This window comes from Entelurus aequoreus, linkage group LG25, assembly GCF_033978785.1.
Source record: "Entelurus aequoreus isolate RoL-2023_Sb linkage group LG25, RoL_Eaeq_v1.1, whole genome shotgun sequence".
Taxonomy (NCBI): Eukaryota; Metazoa; Chordata; class Actinopteri; order Syngnathiformes; family Syngnathidae; genus Entelurus; species Entelurus aequoreus.
This window is the reverse complement of record NC_084755.1, coordinates 29,851,849-29,869,559: the sequence shown is the minus strand read 5'-3', so window position 1 is coordinate 29,869,559 and position 17,711 is coordinate 29,851,849. Positions and strand designations below refer to the sequence as shown.

Here is a 17,711-nt window from a genome sequence, read left to right as displayed (position 1 = left end):
TTTTTACCAAATCAACATATAAATGTCTTTGTGATACATAGTTTATATGCTAACAATGTCTTAAATTAGTCTGATTTCTCAAATAATTTGGTTTCTTCTATTTTCACACCTACAGGTGAAGTCCTAGTCTTCATTCTCTATCTCTAATGTGTTTTTCCTCCTATGGAGGTCATAACAGAAAATAATTGAGAAGCACTGCAATGAATGCAAGAAAAAAATGGTTTCCAATCACATTTTTTTTGCATTTATAAAAACACAAACACGATCGGATTAAATTGTTACATGTGTTGTATAAAACAGAATTATTTGAGAAATCAGACTAATTTAGTGCATGGAAACATACTGACTGACAAGCCTATTATTATTTAGATAATTAAGGCAAAATAGGGACATTGTGGCATATTAACATCATTTTTTAAACATGTTTCTTTACATTTTTAAAAAGCCAATCACAATCAGATTAAGATGTTTACATTTGTTGTAAAAAATCGAATTAGGCTAATTTAATGCATGGAAACATAGTGACTGGCAAGCATATTATTATTCAGATAATGAAAACAAAACAGGGGCCTTGTGGCATTTTAGTTTTTTTTAAACATTTTTTTGCATTTTCAAAAAGTCAAATACGATCAGATTAAGGTATTTACATGTGTTTTATAAAACCAAATTATTTGAGGAATAAAATTAATTTAGTGTATGGAAACATACTGACTGACACACCTATTATTATTCAGATAATGAAAGACAAGCAGGGGCCAAGTGGCATATTAACATTTTTAGTTATTTATTTTTTAAATTTTAAAAAAAGCCAAACACAATCAGATTAAGGTGTTTACATGTGTTGTAGAAAATCAAATTATTTGAAAAGTCTGACTAAATTAGAGCATGGAAAAATACTGACTGACAAGCTTATTATTATTCAAATAATGAGAGCAAAACATGCAGGGGCCTTGTAGCATATTAATTAAATTTTTTTTTTTTACATTTTTAAAAAGCCAAACACGATCAGATTAAGGTGTTTACATGTACTGTAGGAAAACTAACTATTTAAGGAATTAGACTAATATAGTGCATGGAAACATACTGACCGACAAGCCTATAATTATTCAGATAATGAAAGCAAAACAAGGGCCTTGTGGCATATTAACTTTTTTTTAAACTTTTCTAAAAAGCCAAATATGATCAGATTAAGGTATTAAATGTGTTGTAGAAAACTGAATTATTTGAGGAATCAGACTAATTTAGTGCATGGCAACATACTGACTGACAAGCCTATTATTATTCAGATAATGAAAGCAAAACAGGGGTCTTGTGGCATATAAACATTTTTGTATTTTTTTTTACATTTTTAAAAATACAAACACAAACAGATTAAGGTGTTTACATGTGTTGTAGAAAACGGAATTATTTCAGGAATCAGACTAATTTAGTGCATGGAAACATACTGACTGACACACCTATTATTATTCAGATAATGAAAGACAGGGGCCTTGTGGCATATTAAACATTTTTGTTATTTATTTTTTACATTTTTAAAAAAGCCAAACACGATCAGATTAAAGTGTTTACATGTGTTGTAGAATTTTTTTTTGTTGGAGGAATCAGACAAGTTTAGTGCATGGAAACATACTGACTGACAAGCCTATTATTACTCAGATAATACAAGCAAAACAGGGGCCCTTTGGTATATTAACTTTTTTTTTCAACATTTTTAAATAGCCAAACACATTTAGATTAAAGTGTTTACATGTGTTGTAGAAAACTTAATTATTTGAGGAATCAAGATAATTTAGTACATGGAAACATACTAACTGACAAGCCTATTATTATTCAGATAATAAAAGCAAAACAAGAGCCTTGTGGCATATTATTATTATTTTTTTTTAAAATTTTTAAAAAGCCAAACATGATCAGATTAAGGTGTTTACATGTGTTGTAGAAAAACTAATTATTTGAGGAATTAGACTAATTTAGTGCATGGAAATATACTGACTGACAAGCCTATTATTATTAAGATAATAAAAGCAAAACAAGAGCCTTGTGGCATATTAACTTTTTTTTTTTTACATTTTTAAAAAGCCAAACATGATCAGATTAAGGTGTTTACATGTGTTGTAGAAAACCAAATTATTTGAAGAATCAGACTAATTTAGTGCATGGAAACATACAGACTGACAAGCCTATTATTGTTCAGATAATGAAAGCAAAACAAGGGGATTTGTGGCATCTATACTATTATTATTATTATTGGGTTTTTTTTTACACAAAAGACAAATTTAAAAAAAAAAAAGCGTGAACCTTACCTGTCCGGCGGCCTGCCCCGGGCCATCAGCACAGACAAACTGCACAAACTCCTTCAGGGGGTCCTGTCCAGGGTGGTGGTGGTAGCGGATGGTCGGGTGGGTGAAGTAAGGGCTCGACTGCTGGATGATGGAGGGCGACGGGAAGTGCAGGGCCGAGGCGGAAGCACGGGGACTCCCTGCGGACGGAGGCATGTGCGTTACAGGGGCACGGGGGGGAGAAGACTCGGGGAACAACATGTGCTCGTTCTTAAAGCGTGGAGAGATGAGTAATGCGAGACGGAATCATTCAAGTTTATGAATGCAAATGTTTTCCCATGAAAAAGCTGTTCTCGGTTAATAGCAATGGTCAACGCTCATAAAGTTTTATGATCACTCCAGTGAATCTATAAAGCTTTATGGAGGACACACACACTTTGCTTTCTGTTGTGGACAAATATTTTTAGTCAGCACCATTCAAAGTCATACATACAGTAGGCCTCGCTTTGCAGAAGCTAAACACCTTCTGATGCCGGTGCCGCGTCACGGATCGCCATCTTAAATGAGCAGCTTGCGGGTGCGATGCATTGGCATGGCCGCAAGTTGGCACCGACACGCCCGAGCCATATTTGATATGACTCGTTTTGTTTTTACGATCGGACAAATTTCTATTCCTAAGACGGTGCTTTCGCTTTAAACCGTCTTTAATGGCACATATGCAAAAAAAATGAATGGTAAGGGAATTCAAAGTGCATCACCGGGACTAAAGAGAGAGAATTTACAAACAAAAGAAGCTGGAGTATGGGTGTGAAGCTCAAGTGAGGAGCAGTTGGTGGAACTCTGCACAATACAAAGCCCCCTCTGTCAGACCGATATCCATTAATGAATCTACTTGATTTGTATTAGAGGCCCATTCTTCCCTAAACTGTGCCAGTCTGACACCCATCCATGCATCCAAGCCCCCAGCTGCCCGTGTGAGGCTGCCAACACTTCTTCGGTGCGTATGTCTTATACATTGTGCATGCCGAGTGTACTCCGGGAGAGTGCCAACCTCTTTGCATTACCCCCCAGAAAAGGGGCCTATGTCTTTGAGCCCGGCGCCACCTTGCACTTATGCCAGGCTGCCCGCGCCCCATTGGTGTTCCTATAGTCCCCCTGTTAATCCCATTAAGGACTGGGTGAAGGCCAAGCTCTTTGGGGGACATAGGGGGTGGCTGCGTATTGGGGTTAGGACGGTAGAGGTGGGTTGACGTGATCCTACACCAGGGCTATTCAACTACATAATGAAGAGGGCCACATTTTCAAGAGCCAAAGGGCTTGAACAACGAAATGTGCATGTTTTGTCAGAGAGTGCCTCACAGGTTATATTCCTTTAGGGCTGTGTTTACTTAATTATTAGGTAAACACACCAGCTTTCAAACTGCACTGTCAAAAGATCATCAGGACTCCTCTTCCTCCTATCCAGGAAATTGCAAAAAGCCGCTGCCTGACCAGGGCTCAGAAAATTTGTAGACTCCTCCCACCCCCACCAAGAACTGTTTTCGCTGCTGGACTCTAGGAAGAGGTTCCGCAGACTCCGTAGCAGAACCTCCAGGTTCTGTAACAGCTTCTTCCCTCAGGCCATAAGACTCTTGAACGCATCATAATAATCCCTTCAATTCCCCCTAAAAATGGATTAACTCGCTGGAATATAAAGACAATATAACATACATCCATAAACGTGGATGCATATGCAAAAGTGCAATATATTTATTTATATATGCACCTTATTGCTCTTTTATCCTGCACTACAACGAGCTAATGGAACAACACTTCGTTCTTATCTGTACTGTAAAGATCAAATTTGAATGTCAATAAAAGGAAGTCTACGTCTGAGTCAATAAGTTCATTATTCTGCCTTCGCTACTTGATTTCAGCGTGTGCAGCTAGACAGATAGTTAACAGAAGCTCCAGAAGTTTTGTTAAGAATCGACGTTCCTTCTTTTGAATTATTTTTCTTCCTCAGTTTTATTTTTTTACACGTCTTCCTTCATTTACATTTGTTAAACTAAAATAGACATAAAATAAACGTTACCAAAGTATAAAGTTCATTGTGTATTTTACATGAATAAAATAGGTTCACACGATAAACTACAAATGTTTACGCAGAAGCAAAACAACATCCACGTTGCACACAATTAAACCTAAGGTGTAGCGTTATCGCCCACTCTGGTCAAATTTAGAGCAACATGTATTAAACAAGCTTTAATCGCCCACAGTGGGGGTCAGCCAACCGCTTTAGTGCCGCCCTAGTGGCTCCCTGGAGCATTTTTAAAAAAGGATTGGAAAATGTAAAAAGATGGGGGAAAATATTTTTTTTGTTTTAGTATGTTTTTTGTTTGAGGACAAATATGACACAAACCTTCCCAATTGTTAGAAAGCCCACTGTTTAATATGTTTGTGTGTATGCTTCACTGATGAGAGTATTTGCTGAACATCGTTTTGTCCTACTAATTTCGGCGGTTCTTGAACTCAACACAGTGTGGACTGTGACGCAACAGTTTGTTTACATGTAAAATCTTCCACTCCTTCTTTGTCTCATTTTGTCCACCAAACGTTTCATGCTGTGCGTTAATGCACAAAGGTGAGCTTTGTTGATGTTATTGACTTATATGGAGTGCTAATCAGGCATATTTGGTCAGTGCATGACTGCAAGCTAATCAATGCTAACATGCTATCCTGGCTAGCTGTATGTAAATATTGCATCATTATGCCTCATTTGTAGGTATATTTGAGCTAATTTAATATCCTTTACTTTTATCCTGTTTGTATATAATTTTGTTTTGCATGTTACACATTATCTGTATATATTATTGGCTGCATTTCTGATAGTTGTTTGTGTGCCATGTTGTTCCAGACCACAGCAAACATTACATAGCTTGCCAAAGATTGCAATAAATCCATTCGAAGAAGACAGCCTATTTCCTTTAACTTGGACACACACATCTATACCTTTGGCCATTAAAAGCCAGTAATTTCCAGGAGTTATCTCATCTTCTGAGTAGCCTCTGATTTACTAATAGTTTCTAATGTAAAAATGTGTAGAATAAATATTACATTTCAACATTTCTGTCAACGAAGATTTGCTTCAGCCTGCGAAACATAGTCATTTTGATAGAAGGCTATTATAGCTAATATAGACACTTACGTCATGTGTTGTCTTAATTTTAACACGTAAATAAGACTTTTAAAGTAATTTTGATAGTAGGCTAATATAGCTCATTTAGACACTTACGTCATGTGTTGCCTTCATTATAAGACCATTAAACGGCTTTTCATTTTTTTGCGGCTCCGGACAGATTAGTTTTTTGTATTTTTGGTCCAATATGGCTCTTTCAACGTTTTGGGTTGCCGACCCCTGGCCCAGAGTTACCCTCAGACAAAAAAAACCCCACCACGGCCACGAAGACAAAATACATCACAAAGTCAGCAATTTCAATACAAAACAAATGATGTATATATGTATGCACAATATTTATTTACAAATGTTTGACCCAGTTCCATGATGAAGCTTACAAATGTACATTTTCTACGGTTGTTTCTGCTTGTTTAGTGTCCGTCGCAGAACATTGTCCAATTTTTCGCAATTTATATTGATTTTGTTTCATGTTTTTTTATTGAGACAAATATTATTCATGTATTTAATATTTGTATTAATTTAATATTGATGTATTATTCACCGTATTTTTCGGACTATAAATGGCAGTTTTTTTCATAGTTTGGCCGGGGGTGCGACTTATACTCAGGAGCGACTTATGTGTGAAATTATCAACACATTACCGTAAAATATCAAATAATATTATTTCGCTCATTCACGTAAGAGACTAGACGTATACGATTTCATGGGATTTAGCGATTAGGAGTGACAGATTGTTTGGTAAACGTATAGCATGTTCTATATGTTATAGTTATTTATAAATAAATGATAAATGGGTTATACTTGTATAGCGCTTTTCTACCTTCAAGGTACTCAAAGTGCTTTGACAGTATTTCCACATTGACCCATTCACACACACATTCACACACTGATGGCGGGAGCTGCCATGCAAGGTGCTAACCAGCAGCCATCAGGAGCAAGGGTGAAGTGTCTTGCCCAAGGACACAACGGACGTGACTAGGAAGGTAGAAGGTGGGGATTGAACCCCAGTAACCAGCAACACTCCGATTGCTGGCACAGCCACTCTACCAACTTCGCCAATTTGAATGACTCTTACCATAATATGTTACGTTAACATACCAGGCACGTTCTCAGTTGGTTATTTATGCCTCATATAACGTACACTTATTAAGTCTGTTGTTCACTATTCTTTATTTATTTTAAATTGCCTTTCAAATGTCTATTCTTGGTGTTGGGTTTTATCAAATAAATTTTCCCAAAAAATGCGACTTATATATGTTTTTTTCCTTCTTTATTATGCATTTTTGGCCGGTGCGACTTATTCTCCGGAGCGATTTATAGTCCGAAAAATACGGTATTTGTTCACTGTTATGTTACAGAGGACAAGGAAATTGGATAAAATTGCTATGGTATGAAAAGGGTTAGGATTAAATAAGCTCTGCTTCTTCCTACTCCTTTTCGGACGTGCTGTAATGAAACAACTGGAATTGTGTGATTGCATTGTATCGTATGCATGTTCGAAATAAACTGAACTGAAACTGAAACTGAGTAGTCTTCACCTACTCACCCCACTGCCGGTTCATTGTGACACATACGCCTCGCCGTTGCCCCCTGCGGGGTGGCGGGTGCACTACGTTCGTGAGCAATCCTAGTTTGAATGGTTTTGTCAAACCTATTTGGGTGATGTTCGGCGGCCCAGTTGAATAGGCCATAAATGTTCCGTGCCATGTGAAGACTGCACTAATGCCTTTCTCAACCCCACTTCTGCAGCTCTTCAGATCCCTTTTTGCATCATGTCTTAAACAAAGAACAAGGGCGGGCGATTACACGGTTGGAGCGTAACACAAGCGTGGGAACGGCACCAAAATGAACGACACTTTGGAGAGCGACGCGTAACGTGTGTTTTGGGGTAGCTGCAGCCAGGCAGCAGTTAATGACCAACCTGATCGCTCCGCACAAGCTCGATGGCTTACGACGCCTTTAATGGAGCCAAAGTACACAAAAAAAAGCTCATTGAAAATTAGCTGCGTGCGAGCGTCTTTGGCTGGGTCCACACAAACGGGCTCTTCTCTTATCTGCGCCGCGGCGATAAAATTAAGAGCGCCGGCCGTTGATTGTCAGGACTCGTTTGGCTTTGTTCGATATCTGCTGTTATCGTCAGCTTCTTGCTTCAGCGCGGAGGAGGACCAGCTGGGCGGATGGCTAATCCTCCCGCTCCGGCTTGTCTGAATAATAACACAGATGTGACGGCGCTCGTCGGGATCAATCGCGGCGAGTTCCATCGGAAATGGCGAGCGGGAGATGAGAGGAAGGCAAAAGGGTCAAAGTCGGGCTCTTACAGGTTGCCACGGAGCAGTTTGGCGAAATGTATCCACTGAAGAATGAGCGTCCTCTGCATGGGACATATGTTTATCACATGTGGAAAAATTACGCTAATCCATCCATCCATCCATTTTCTACCGCTTGTCCCTTTTGGGGTCGCGGGGGATGCTGGAGCCTATCTCAGCTGCATTCGGGCGGAAGGCGGGGTACACCCTGGACAAGTCGCCACCTCATCGCAGGGCCAACACAGATAGACAGACAACATTTACGCTAATCACAAATCAGAATTTTTATAATGTTGTCAGGGAACAATACATTATAATTCAAACTTGAATATAATTTGGAGTAGTCTGTGTGTAGTTTGTATAGTACTTTATATACTACTAGGGCACAGGTGTCAAACTTAAGGACCGCGGGCCAGATTTGGCCCGCCACATCACTTTATTTGGCCCTCGAAAGCCTGGAAATAATATGTGTCATTAAAGTACTTTATATTTTCTAACTCAATTAGTTTTTTCCATTTTGACAGAAAAAATACATGTACTCAATGCAAACGCATATTTTTTTTTTAAACATAAATATTATAATGTCACAAATATATGATCATACATTCAAACAATGTTTTTGTTGAACTAGAAAAAAATACTTTTTATCTGCTTGATTTATGATTTCAAAGCAAGTTATTCATCAAATTGTATGAATAGATTTCACAGCGATTTTATGAAATTTACTGCATTTTACTGTACATGAAAAAAACAGTACCACTGTTTTTTGACCATAAAATGCTGGCAACTGAGCCGCCAGTTTTTTACTGTAAAAAACGGTGGTACTGTTTTGCTATTCACAATAGTACACGGTAAAATCCACAGTTTTTTACGGTAAAATCCGGCACCTAAGTCGCCAGAATTTTAATGTAAAAAATGCAGTTTTATATTTACAGTAAAAAAAAACACTGTAAATTTTACAGTAAAATTCTATCAACTGAGCTGCCAGATTTGTAGCGTGGAAAACAGTGGTACTGTTTTTTCCATTTACAGTAACATGCTGAAAAAAACACTGGACATTTTACAGGAACATTTTTGCGATTGACCTGTCAGTTTTTTTACTGTAAAATCTACACTTTTTTTTTTTACATTGTACTTTAAAAAAAAAATCATCAAATGCATAGGCAATTGTGTAATAATATCATTCACTGTTAGAAGGGGGCTTCTGAGGGCAAACATAACTGCGATATGGCCCTCAATTAAAACAAGTTTGACACCCCTGTACTAGTGGTATGACAAAATAAAACAAATCATATCACTGTTATCTTCACCATAATTATCATGGTTATTATTATTATCGCAGTATTGATGAATGTGCTCAAAAAGTACTAATAAACACGCTGAACTTTTTTCACCAATTTTTGTTAAAATAACTAAAATAAAAAACCCACTGTTAGAAAAGCCACTATTTTGCATGTTTTGTGTTTCTTATGATTCACTGATAGTCTTTTAGTCTTATTATTTGATCTATTTTCAATGTATATACAGACGTTATTGTCTCTTGTTTTCATGTTAGCATTTAAGCTAGCACCAGTCAGTCCGTGAGTTCATCAAAGTGCAGTTAATACTAATACTAATCGTCGGGAGCTTTACCGTGGTTATACCGTATTTTTCGGACTATAAGTCGCGTTTTTTTCTCATAGTTTGGCCGGGGGTGAGACTTATACTAAGGAGCGACTTATGTGTGAAATTATTAACACATTACCGTAAAATATCAAATAATATTATTTAGCTCATTCACGTAAGAGACTAGACGTATAAGATTTCATGGGATTTAGCGATTAGGAGGGACAGATTGTTTGGTAAACGTATAGCATGTTCTATATGTTATAGTTATTTGAATGACTCTTACCATAATATGTTACGTTAACATACCAGGCACGTTCTCAGTTGGTTATTTATGCCTCATATAACGTACACTTATTCAGCCTGTTGTTCACTATTCTTTATTTATTTTAAATTTTCTTTCAAATGTCTATTCTTGGTGTTGGGTTTTATCAAATACATTTCCACAAAAAATGCGACTTATACTCCAGTGCAACTTGTATATGTTTTTTTCCTTCTTTATTATGCATTTTCGGCCGGTGCGACTTATACTCCGAAAAATACGGTAATTAGTGCTGTTTATTGTTACATACCTGAATACTACTCACTGTAATATAACCTAGTGTTTCCCAACCATTTGGTCGGGGTCCACAAGGGCACGGTTTTTCAACGTTTTTTTAACCAAGGCACATTTTTTCCATTAAAAAAAATCCCGAAGTACACTACCAGCAGAAAACTTTATAAAACAAGACTAAATAGTATATAATGACAATTTAAAGTCGTTGTCATCAAATACCTGACAGAATTGTTCGATATGAATTCAAACCATAACCATCCCTAATTCTCTTGTCTCAAAGTAGGCCTACAAAGCAATTGGCTACCTGCTGCCACCTACTGTTATGGAAGAGTATTTTATGGTTACTCTGCCGATCTCTCAACAGCACAGACACTCAACAACGGCACATTATTTGCGGATTATAATTATTGGTTTACAAAAAAGTATTTTTTAGAACAATTAGGTGAAATTGCATCATTTCGCACGGCCCACCAGACAATATATCTCGCGGCACACTACAGTGGTTGAAAAACATTGCTCTCGAGCAGGGTTGTCAAACATGGGGCCCGAACACGTCGAATCCGCCCCGCGAGATGAGTTTGCTAAGCGTAAAATTGAGCTGACATTTTAGATTAAAGAAACTGCTGTTCTAAATATGTCCACTGGATGTCACAATAGCAATTCTGTTTGGCAAGAAGATAGTTGAAGTATACCAATGAAGAGGTACACGGTAAAGCGGGGCTAACTCCTCCCCCTTGATCAAACGTAAAACAAACAGGAGTAAAATAAACAATGTCTTTTGTGCAAAGTTAAAGAAAGTGAAAAGTGTGGGATTCACTGCAATACAGTCAGTCTTTTAAGTTTTTATTTTTTGGTTTGTTGAAATTGTTCACACATTGCACAGCTTTTATTTTTCTATTGACACATAGTGATGCCAAGAAGGCAGGGAGTAACTCAACCCTCTTGAATAGTTTCTACCTCAGTTTGTATGGTTTGTTGAGTTAGCACAGGATTAATATGTGGAAATGACAAATGAGTTAGTTGATACATGGAAGAGTTTTTGTTTATTCTTTATTTAGTTTTTTTGTTCAATCCTAGATTGTCTGTGACTTAAAGTTTAATTGCTCTGTATATACACTGAGATTAAGACTAAATTCATGGTGTTCTTCATGGTGTTTTTGAAACTGCACCCATTTTTTCCTTAGAATTTTCAACTAACTTGAAGTGATTTGTCAGGAGGATTATTTGTGATATGTACATTTTCAGAATGTGCTTGTTTTATTTCGGGCCGAAGTAAAACAAAGAAAACAATCTGAAGTTGTCGTAGTTGTATTTTTAAGTTATCATACTATGATTTTACCCGTCCGGCCCCCGTGGGAATAGATTTTCCTCCATGCGGCCCCTGAGCTAAAATGAATTTGACACCCCTCTAGAGTCTAGATGGCTGCCCAAAATGAACTGTTTTCCAGCTATGGTCCGTAGGGGCCGCAGCGGAACTTACTTGTAATACACTTTTGCACCACTTGTGGCAGTATTGACAATCTGAAACAAACAGAGTTCTAGACCTTAAGTCATAGAAAAGTTACTTAAGTGCAAAATTATGACTAAAATGGTAAAGCTGTGTTCCCATTTGCACTTTAATTTTGTTGACAGTTTAGATAAACTTATTTATTGTTAATTTAGTTTATCTGTCTATTGATGCCAGTTATTTATGAGTACATTCTTATGCAGTATATTTGGTTAGTACTTCTTTTTCTAATCAGCCTGAGCTAAGTCTAAGGTTTATGTGTTAATGAATAATAATATTTGTGATTAATACATGGTTTCATATTTATAAATCTCTCTCTGTGTCCACTACTTGCTGTACATATCCTACCAAGTCAGTCCTACACTGTTCCAATGTCCATTTCTCTGATGATGCAATTGTTGATTACTGAAGTGTTGATACCAACCAAACCTAACCCCCCGCCCCCCCTCCATATCCCACACCCCGGATTGTAAATAATGTAAATAATTCAATGTATATACTCTGATGATTATCTTGTGTGATGACTGTATTATGAAAATAGCATATATCTGTATCTTGAATCAATTTAAGTGGACCCCGACTTAAACAAGTTGAAAAACTTATTCGGGTGTTACCATTTAGTGGTCAATTGTACAGAATATGTACTTCACTGTGCAATCTACTAATAAAAGTTTCAATCAATCAATCAATCATTTGACAAAACTGTAATCTGTAAGTAGGTTAGATATAATTCTTAGTTACGATTAAAATCAAGAGTAATATTATTAATTCAGTGTCATTATTTGAGTGGAAAAGTTGGGCCCCGAGATCAAAAAGGTTAAGAACCCCTGATGTCATCAACATGCAGGTATCCTTGTCTAAATAGGTCACCCATATTTGCATCTTGCCTACAGTCAAGCATTGTGGTCTGGGGTTGCATGAGTGCTGCGGTTCATGGAAGGAAACATTCTGAGGCAGAAGGTGATCCCATCCCTTCGGAAACTGGGCCGCATGGCAGTGTTCCACTATGATAACGACCCCAAACAGACCTCCAAGACGTCTTGCTAAGAAAACTGAAAGTGATGTCTCCAGACCTGAACCCCATTGAGCACCTCAGAGGCAACCTCCAGCTCCAGGAATGGAAGATATTCCAACCTGTGTGTTTTCAAAGTACAGTAGATCCATACTGCTTTCCGGGCTGTAAACACAGACTATTATAATTTATATCCAAATTTAAAAATGTTATATAGCTGCCGTAGTTTTGATTCTTGGCGATATGAAGAATCAGGCACGAAACAGGAAGAACATTTTCAATCCACAGCAGCTGCAGTGAGCGAACTCGTCCACAAGATGGCGCCATGACACAAACAATAACACACCTTTCCAGTGTCTCTGTCAGTGCATTATGAAAAGTATTTGTTGAAAACGAAACATTACGGCCGCGAGCGAAGAAAAATCCATAGATTAGCCACATTGTTTCCACACCTACTCAGTGGCCTAGTGGTTAGTGTCTGCCCTGAGATTGGTAGGTTGTGAGTTCATACCAAAGACTATGACAAAAATGGGACCCATTACCTCCCTGCTGGGCACTCAGCATCAAGGGTTGGAATTGGGGGTTAAATCACCAAAAATTATTCCCGGGCGTGGCCACCGCTGCTGCCCACTGCTCACCACACCTAGTGTGTGTGTGACTATCATTGGTACTTTAACTTAACTTAATTAGCCACATCGTTTCATAGGCCGCAGGGTTCAAAGCTAACGGCTTATAGTCTGGAAATTACGGTATTTACTTGCAGAATGTATTAACAACAGTGTTGGAGGTTTTGGTACTTTAAAGGCGTAATATATCATATCACCACTGCCTCGTACAAGCAGTTTTTCACAATTTAGGTATGTTATATACTGTACGTTAGACAGCAAGTGTTCATTTAGCCCAGGGGTGTCCAAACTTTTTCCACTGAGGGCCGCACAAGGAAAAATTAAAGCATGTGGGGGCCATTTTGATATTTTTCATTTTCAAACCATAACAAAATATATGCATTTTTTTATTTATTTTACCTTTAAGGGTCCCGGGGACCATAAAGGGTCTCAGTCATTAAAATGTTAAAAATAAGTCAGATTATTATTTTTTTTAAATTATTTAACGCTTACAGTAAATCTCTATATCAACTTCAAGTTGATATAAAGTAATACAAATTAAAAAAAATGTTTTATGGCTTTTCTGTCAAAAACAACTTAGTTTTTTTTATAGTAAAACTGAATAATGCAGTATTTAGTAATTAGAGCCCAAAAACATCAATAATGCAGGACACCATTGATTTTAATTATTTCATATTTTTGAGTAATCACAGTGAAAAGATAAATAAAAAATCACTAAATATATTTGGGATCCAAAAGGTGCCCCACTCATAAAGTGATACATTTTTATTAGGTTTTTCTTTTACTTTCAACACTTAAGTTACGAGATCAACTTCAGATATATCTGTCGATTTTATGCTGGAACTATTATTTTGTTTGTTTTATGCGCTTTTGTCAAAGAAAACTTTGATGTTTTTATATGGCTACTACACAATATATGCAATATTTACCACATAAAACATTTTAAAGTGAAATATTTGAAGTAATTGGAGCCCTGAAAATAATTCATTATAACATGGATTTTTTGTCATTGTTTTTTTTTTTTTGAGCAACGGCAAAAAAAAGAAAAATGAAGAAAGACAAAAGAAAAAAAAACAGCCTGCATGGCAGCTTTTGTGTCAACATTGCAACTTTTTCTCGTTAGATTTCATCTTATTCCACTTTTTTTAATGTTCTTTTTTATTTTTACAATAGTATTTCCAGAATGTGTGGCGGGCCGGTAAACAATTAGCTGCGGGCCGCAAATGGCCCCCGGGCCGCACTTTGGACACCCCTGATTTAGCCGATGTGCGACAATTGTTTTGAGGATTTTAGAGCTAAAGGAGAGGTGTGACAAAGGCCGGTAGTTCAGGAGGAGGTTAGGTTTTTTTCAAACTGTTTTAAGATGCACAGAAAAGGGAAATACATGTGTTTTGTCACAAAAAGAGATTGCGGATGATGGGCAAAATAAATAAAAAAGTCTCTGTATGGACCATTCAGAGTACAGATTTTGTTGCACTTGAGCCTTTTTGAGACTTTGAAAAAAAACGGATTGTCTATGTGCATCACGGGTCACAAAACAGGCTCTTAGTAAATAAATAAATAAATGGGTTATACTTAAAAGTGGAAGTTACATGAACATTACCTTTGTCCCACTCTGGAGAAGAGTGAAGACATCCAATTAGAAGCAGGCTTTTTCATTAGAAAATGAAAACGCAAGGCAATCAGGCGACCCCGCACCAGGCAGCTCAAGCACTCGGATGAAAGCAGAAGACAATCCGTCTATTGCGAGGCCCGACCATCCACCACCAGAAAAAGCACAGAAAAGCTCATGCCCAGAATCCCTAAAGCGTTCACCAGACTGACCAGCACCCTACAAGGTGAGAATGTAAATGCCCAGCCACTCACATTTCCCAAACACACCGCTCCACTTCTGTGTCGGGGCTTAATTGGTGGGGGTGGGTAGGAGGATAAGGAGGGATTTGAGGGAGAGGGGGAGGGATCGATTAGGGTCGGGAGCTGGGTTGGTCTCACCTGGTCTCACTCCCGCCAGCATTGGCAGTGGGTGGTGGGTGAACGCCATGCGGGGGGACCTCGTCTGGGAGGACAGGGCGCTGAAATCGAATTTCCCCGGCTTCTTAAGAGAACCAGGCGATGACAGTCCTGGTAAAAAAGGGGATCAACAAAATGGCAGAACAGAGACGAGGTTTTAATGAAACATGGCTGCTGTGCTTAATTTTTAAATCCACTTAAAGAAAGTCTTCAATTTGATTACGAGAATCAAATGATTACGACTAAAATCAATGTTTGATCCTTTGAAATCCTTCATTGATTGAGTTGACATACAGATGGGTCGACTGCGCTCACTGTCAAGTACGTCCTGTTTGTGCACAGTTGGCGAGCTCCACCTTGGGGCTGTGGGATGGGGGGTGGGGGGGGGGCAGGGTTGGGTGCGAGGCCATGTTTGGTACCGGGGGGGCAGAGTATCAGGGGACAGAGGAGCTGGGAAATGTAGTGGCGATCCAAAAAGGATCACTCCTGGAGACCAAAGGTGTGCTTTGACTCACAGGGCATTCGCAACAGCAGAAACGGAAGCTCATCAAAATCACAAAGCCACTGGGAGGACCCCTCACTGAGGGTGGGTACCACATCTGGTACTTTTATAGGTACAGACCGAAGTCCACCAGTACTGATGGGTACCATGTTCCCATACCTTTGTTGCACGTGACGTCACGTCCGGTTGCAGACTCGGCACCTGGTCAAACACTACACCACACGAGCACTATCATTTCCCCCAGCAACCAAGCAAGAAGAAGGCGATCAAAAGTACAGTGAGGCTCCACTTTTCAAATTGCGCCAGCTTGATGCTGATTGCCAATGATATGCTACTGATTAGCATTAGCGATTTTACATGGCGATTTCACCAAATCTGGCAATCAAAACTACAACAAACAAAAGATTAAACTGGCACATTCAACTTAACGGCAAAGACTACTTTCTGGCTAAAGCAACATAGTGTATATATATATATATATATATATATATACACACTATATATATATATATATATATATATATATATATATATATATATATATATATATATATATATATATATATATATATATATATATATATATATATATATATATATACACACACACACATATATATACATATACACATATATCTATATCTATATATATAGATATACAGTACATACATATATACATATAAACATACACATATATACAGTATATATACAGTACATACATATATATACATACCTATAAACATACATACAGTACATACATATATATATCTATATACATATATATCTATATATATATATATATCTATATATATATATATCTATATATATATATATATATAGATATATATATATATAGATATATATGTATATATACATATACACAGACAGACTACAGACTAGAGTTGTCTTATCTAGTCATGAGCATTAACTACTCAAACAAAAGCAGTCCTCCGTAGTCTTTGATCAGGAGCTAGTCAGACCAGAGCTGTCCTATCTAGTCTTAACGGATGAGCTAGTCAGACTAGGGCTGTCCTAATCATGAGCACAAACTAGTCAAACAAGAGCTGTCCTATCTAGTCATATATATATAACTAGCCAGACCAAAGCCATCCTATTTAGTCTTTGCACATGAGCTAGTCAGACTAGAGCTGTCCTAGTCATGAGCACAAACTAGTCAAACAATAGCTGTCCTATCTAGTCTTTGAGCAGGAGCTAGTCAGACCAGAGTCGTCCAATTTATTCTTTGAACATGAGCTAGTCAGGCTAGAGATGTTATATCTAGTCTTTGATAATTCATTAGTCAAAGTGGTCCTGTCCAATTTAGTCTTTGGGCATTAACTAGCCAAACTAAAGATGTCCTAGCTATTCTTTGAGCATGAGCTTGTCAGACTAAAGTTGTTCTATCTAGTAATGAGCATGAACTAGTCAAACGAGAGATGTCCTATCTATAATATTAACATGTGTTAGTCAGGCTAGAGATGTTATATATAGTTTTTGAGCATTGCCTAGTCAAACATGAACTAGCACAGTTACAGTTGTCCTATATAGTTTTTGAGCATGAGCTAGTCAGACTAGGGCTTTCCTATTAAGTCTTTGAGCACGAGCCAGTCAGACTAGCGCTGTCCTATATAGTTTTTATGCATTCTCTAGACAGACTAGATAGGTTCTATCAAGCATTTCCTATCTAGTCTTTGAACACGAACTAGTACAGTTGGAGCTGCCCTATCTAGTTTTTGAGCATGAGCTAGTCAGCCTAGATATGTCCTATCTAGTCTTTGAGCATGAACTAGTAATACTGGAGCTGTCCTATCTAGTTATTATGCATTAGCTAGACGGACTACATATGTTCTATCATGTATATCCAATCTAGTATTTAAGATGAACTAGTGCAGTTAGGGATGTTATATCTAGTCTTTGAACATGAACTAGTACAGTTACAGTTGTCCTATCTAGTTTTTGAGCATGAGCCAGTCAGACTAGAGCTTTCCTATCAAGTGTTTGCGCACAAGCCAGTCAGACTAGCGCTGTCCTATCTTGTTTTTACGCATTAGCTAGACAGACTAGATAAGTTCTATCAAGCTTGTCCTATCTAGTCTATGAACACAAACTAGTACAGTTGGAGCTGCCCTA

The 17,711-nt window shown here is 37.7% G+C and overlaps 1 protein-coding gene across 6 annotated transcripts in view; it reads right to left on the bottom strand.

Annotated features, from left to right (window-relative positions):
* nfixb (nuclear factor I/Xb) overlaps positions 1-17,711 on the bottom strand; it is a 511,053-nt gene that overhangs the window by 35,758 nt on the left and 457,584 nt on the right. For all 6 annotated transcript variants that reach the window (XM_062037120.1, XM_062037119.1, XM_062037121.1 and 3 more), the window contains 2 exons: positions 15,062-15,190; positions 2,304-2,479 (listed from right to left, as the gene is read on the bottom strand). In XM_062037120.1, coding sequence (XP_061893104.1) covers positions 2,304-2,479; positions 15,062-15,190 — 305 coding nt within the window. The remainder of the gene's footprint in view (positions 1-2,303; positions 2,480-15,061; positions 15,191-17,711) is intronic.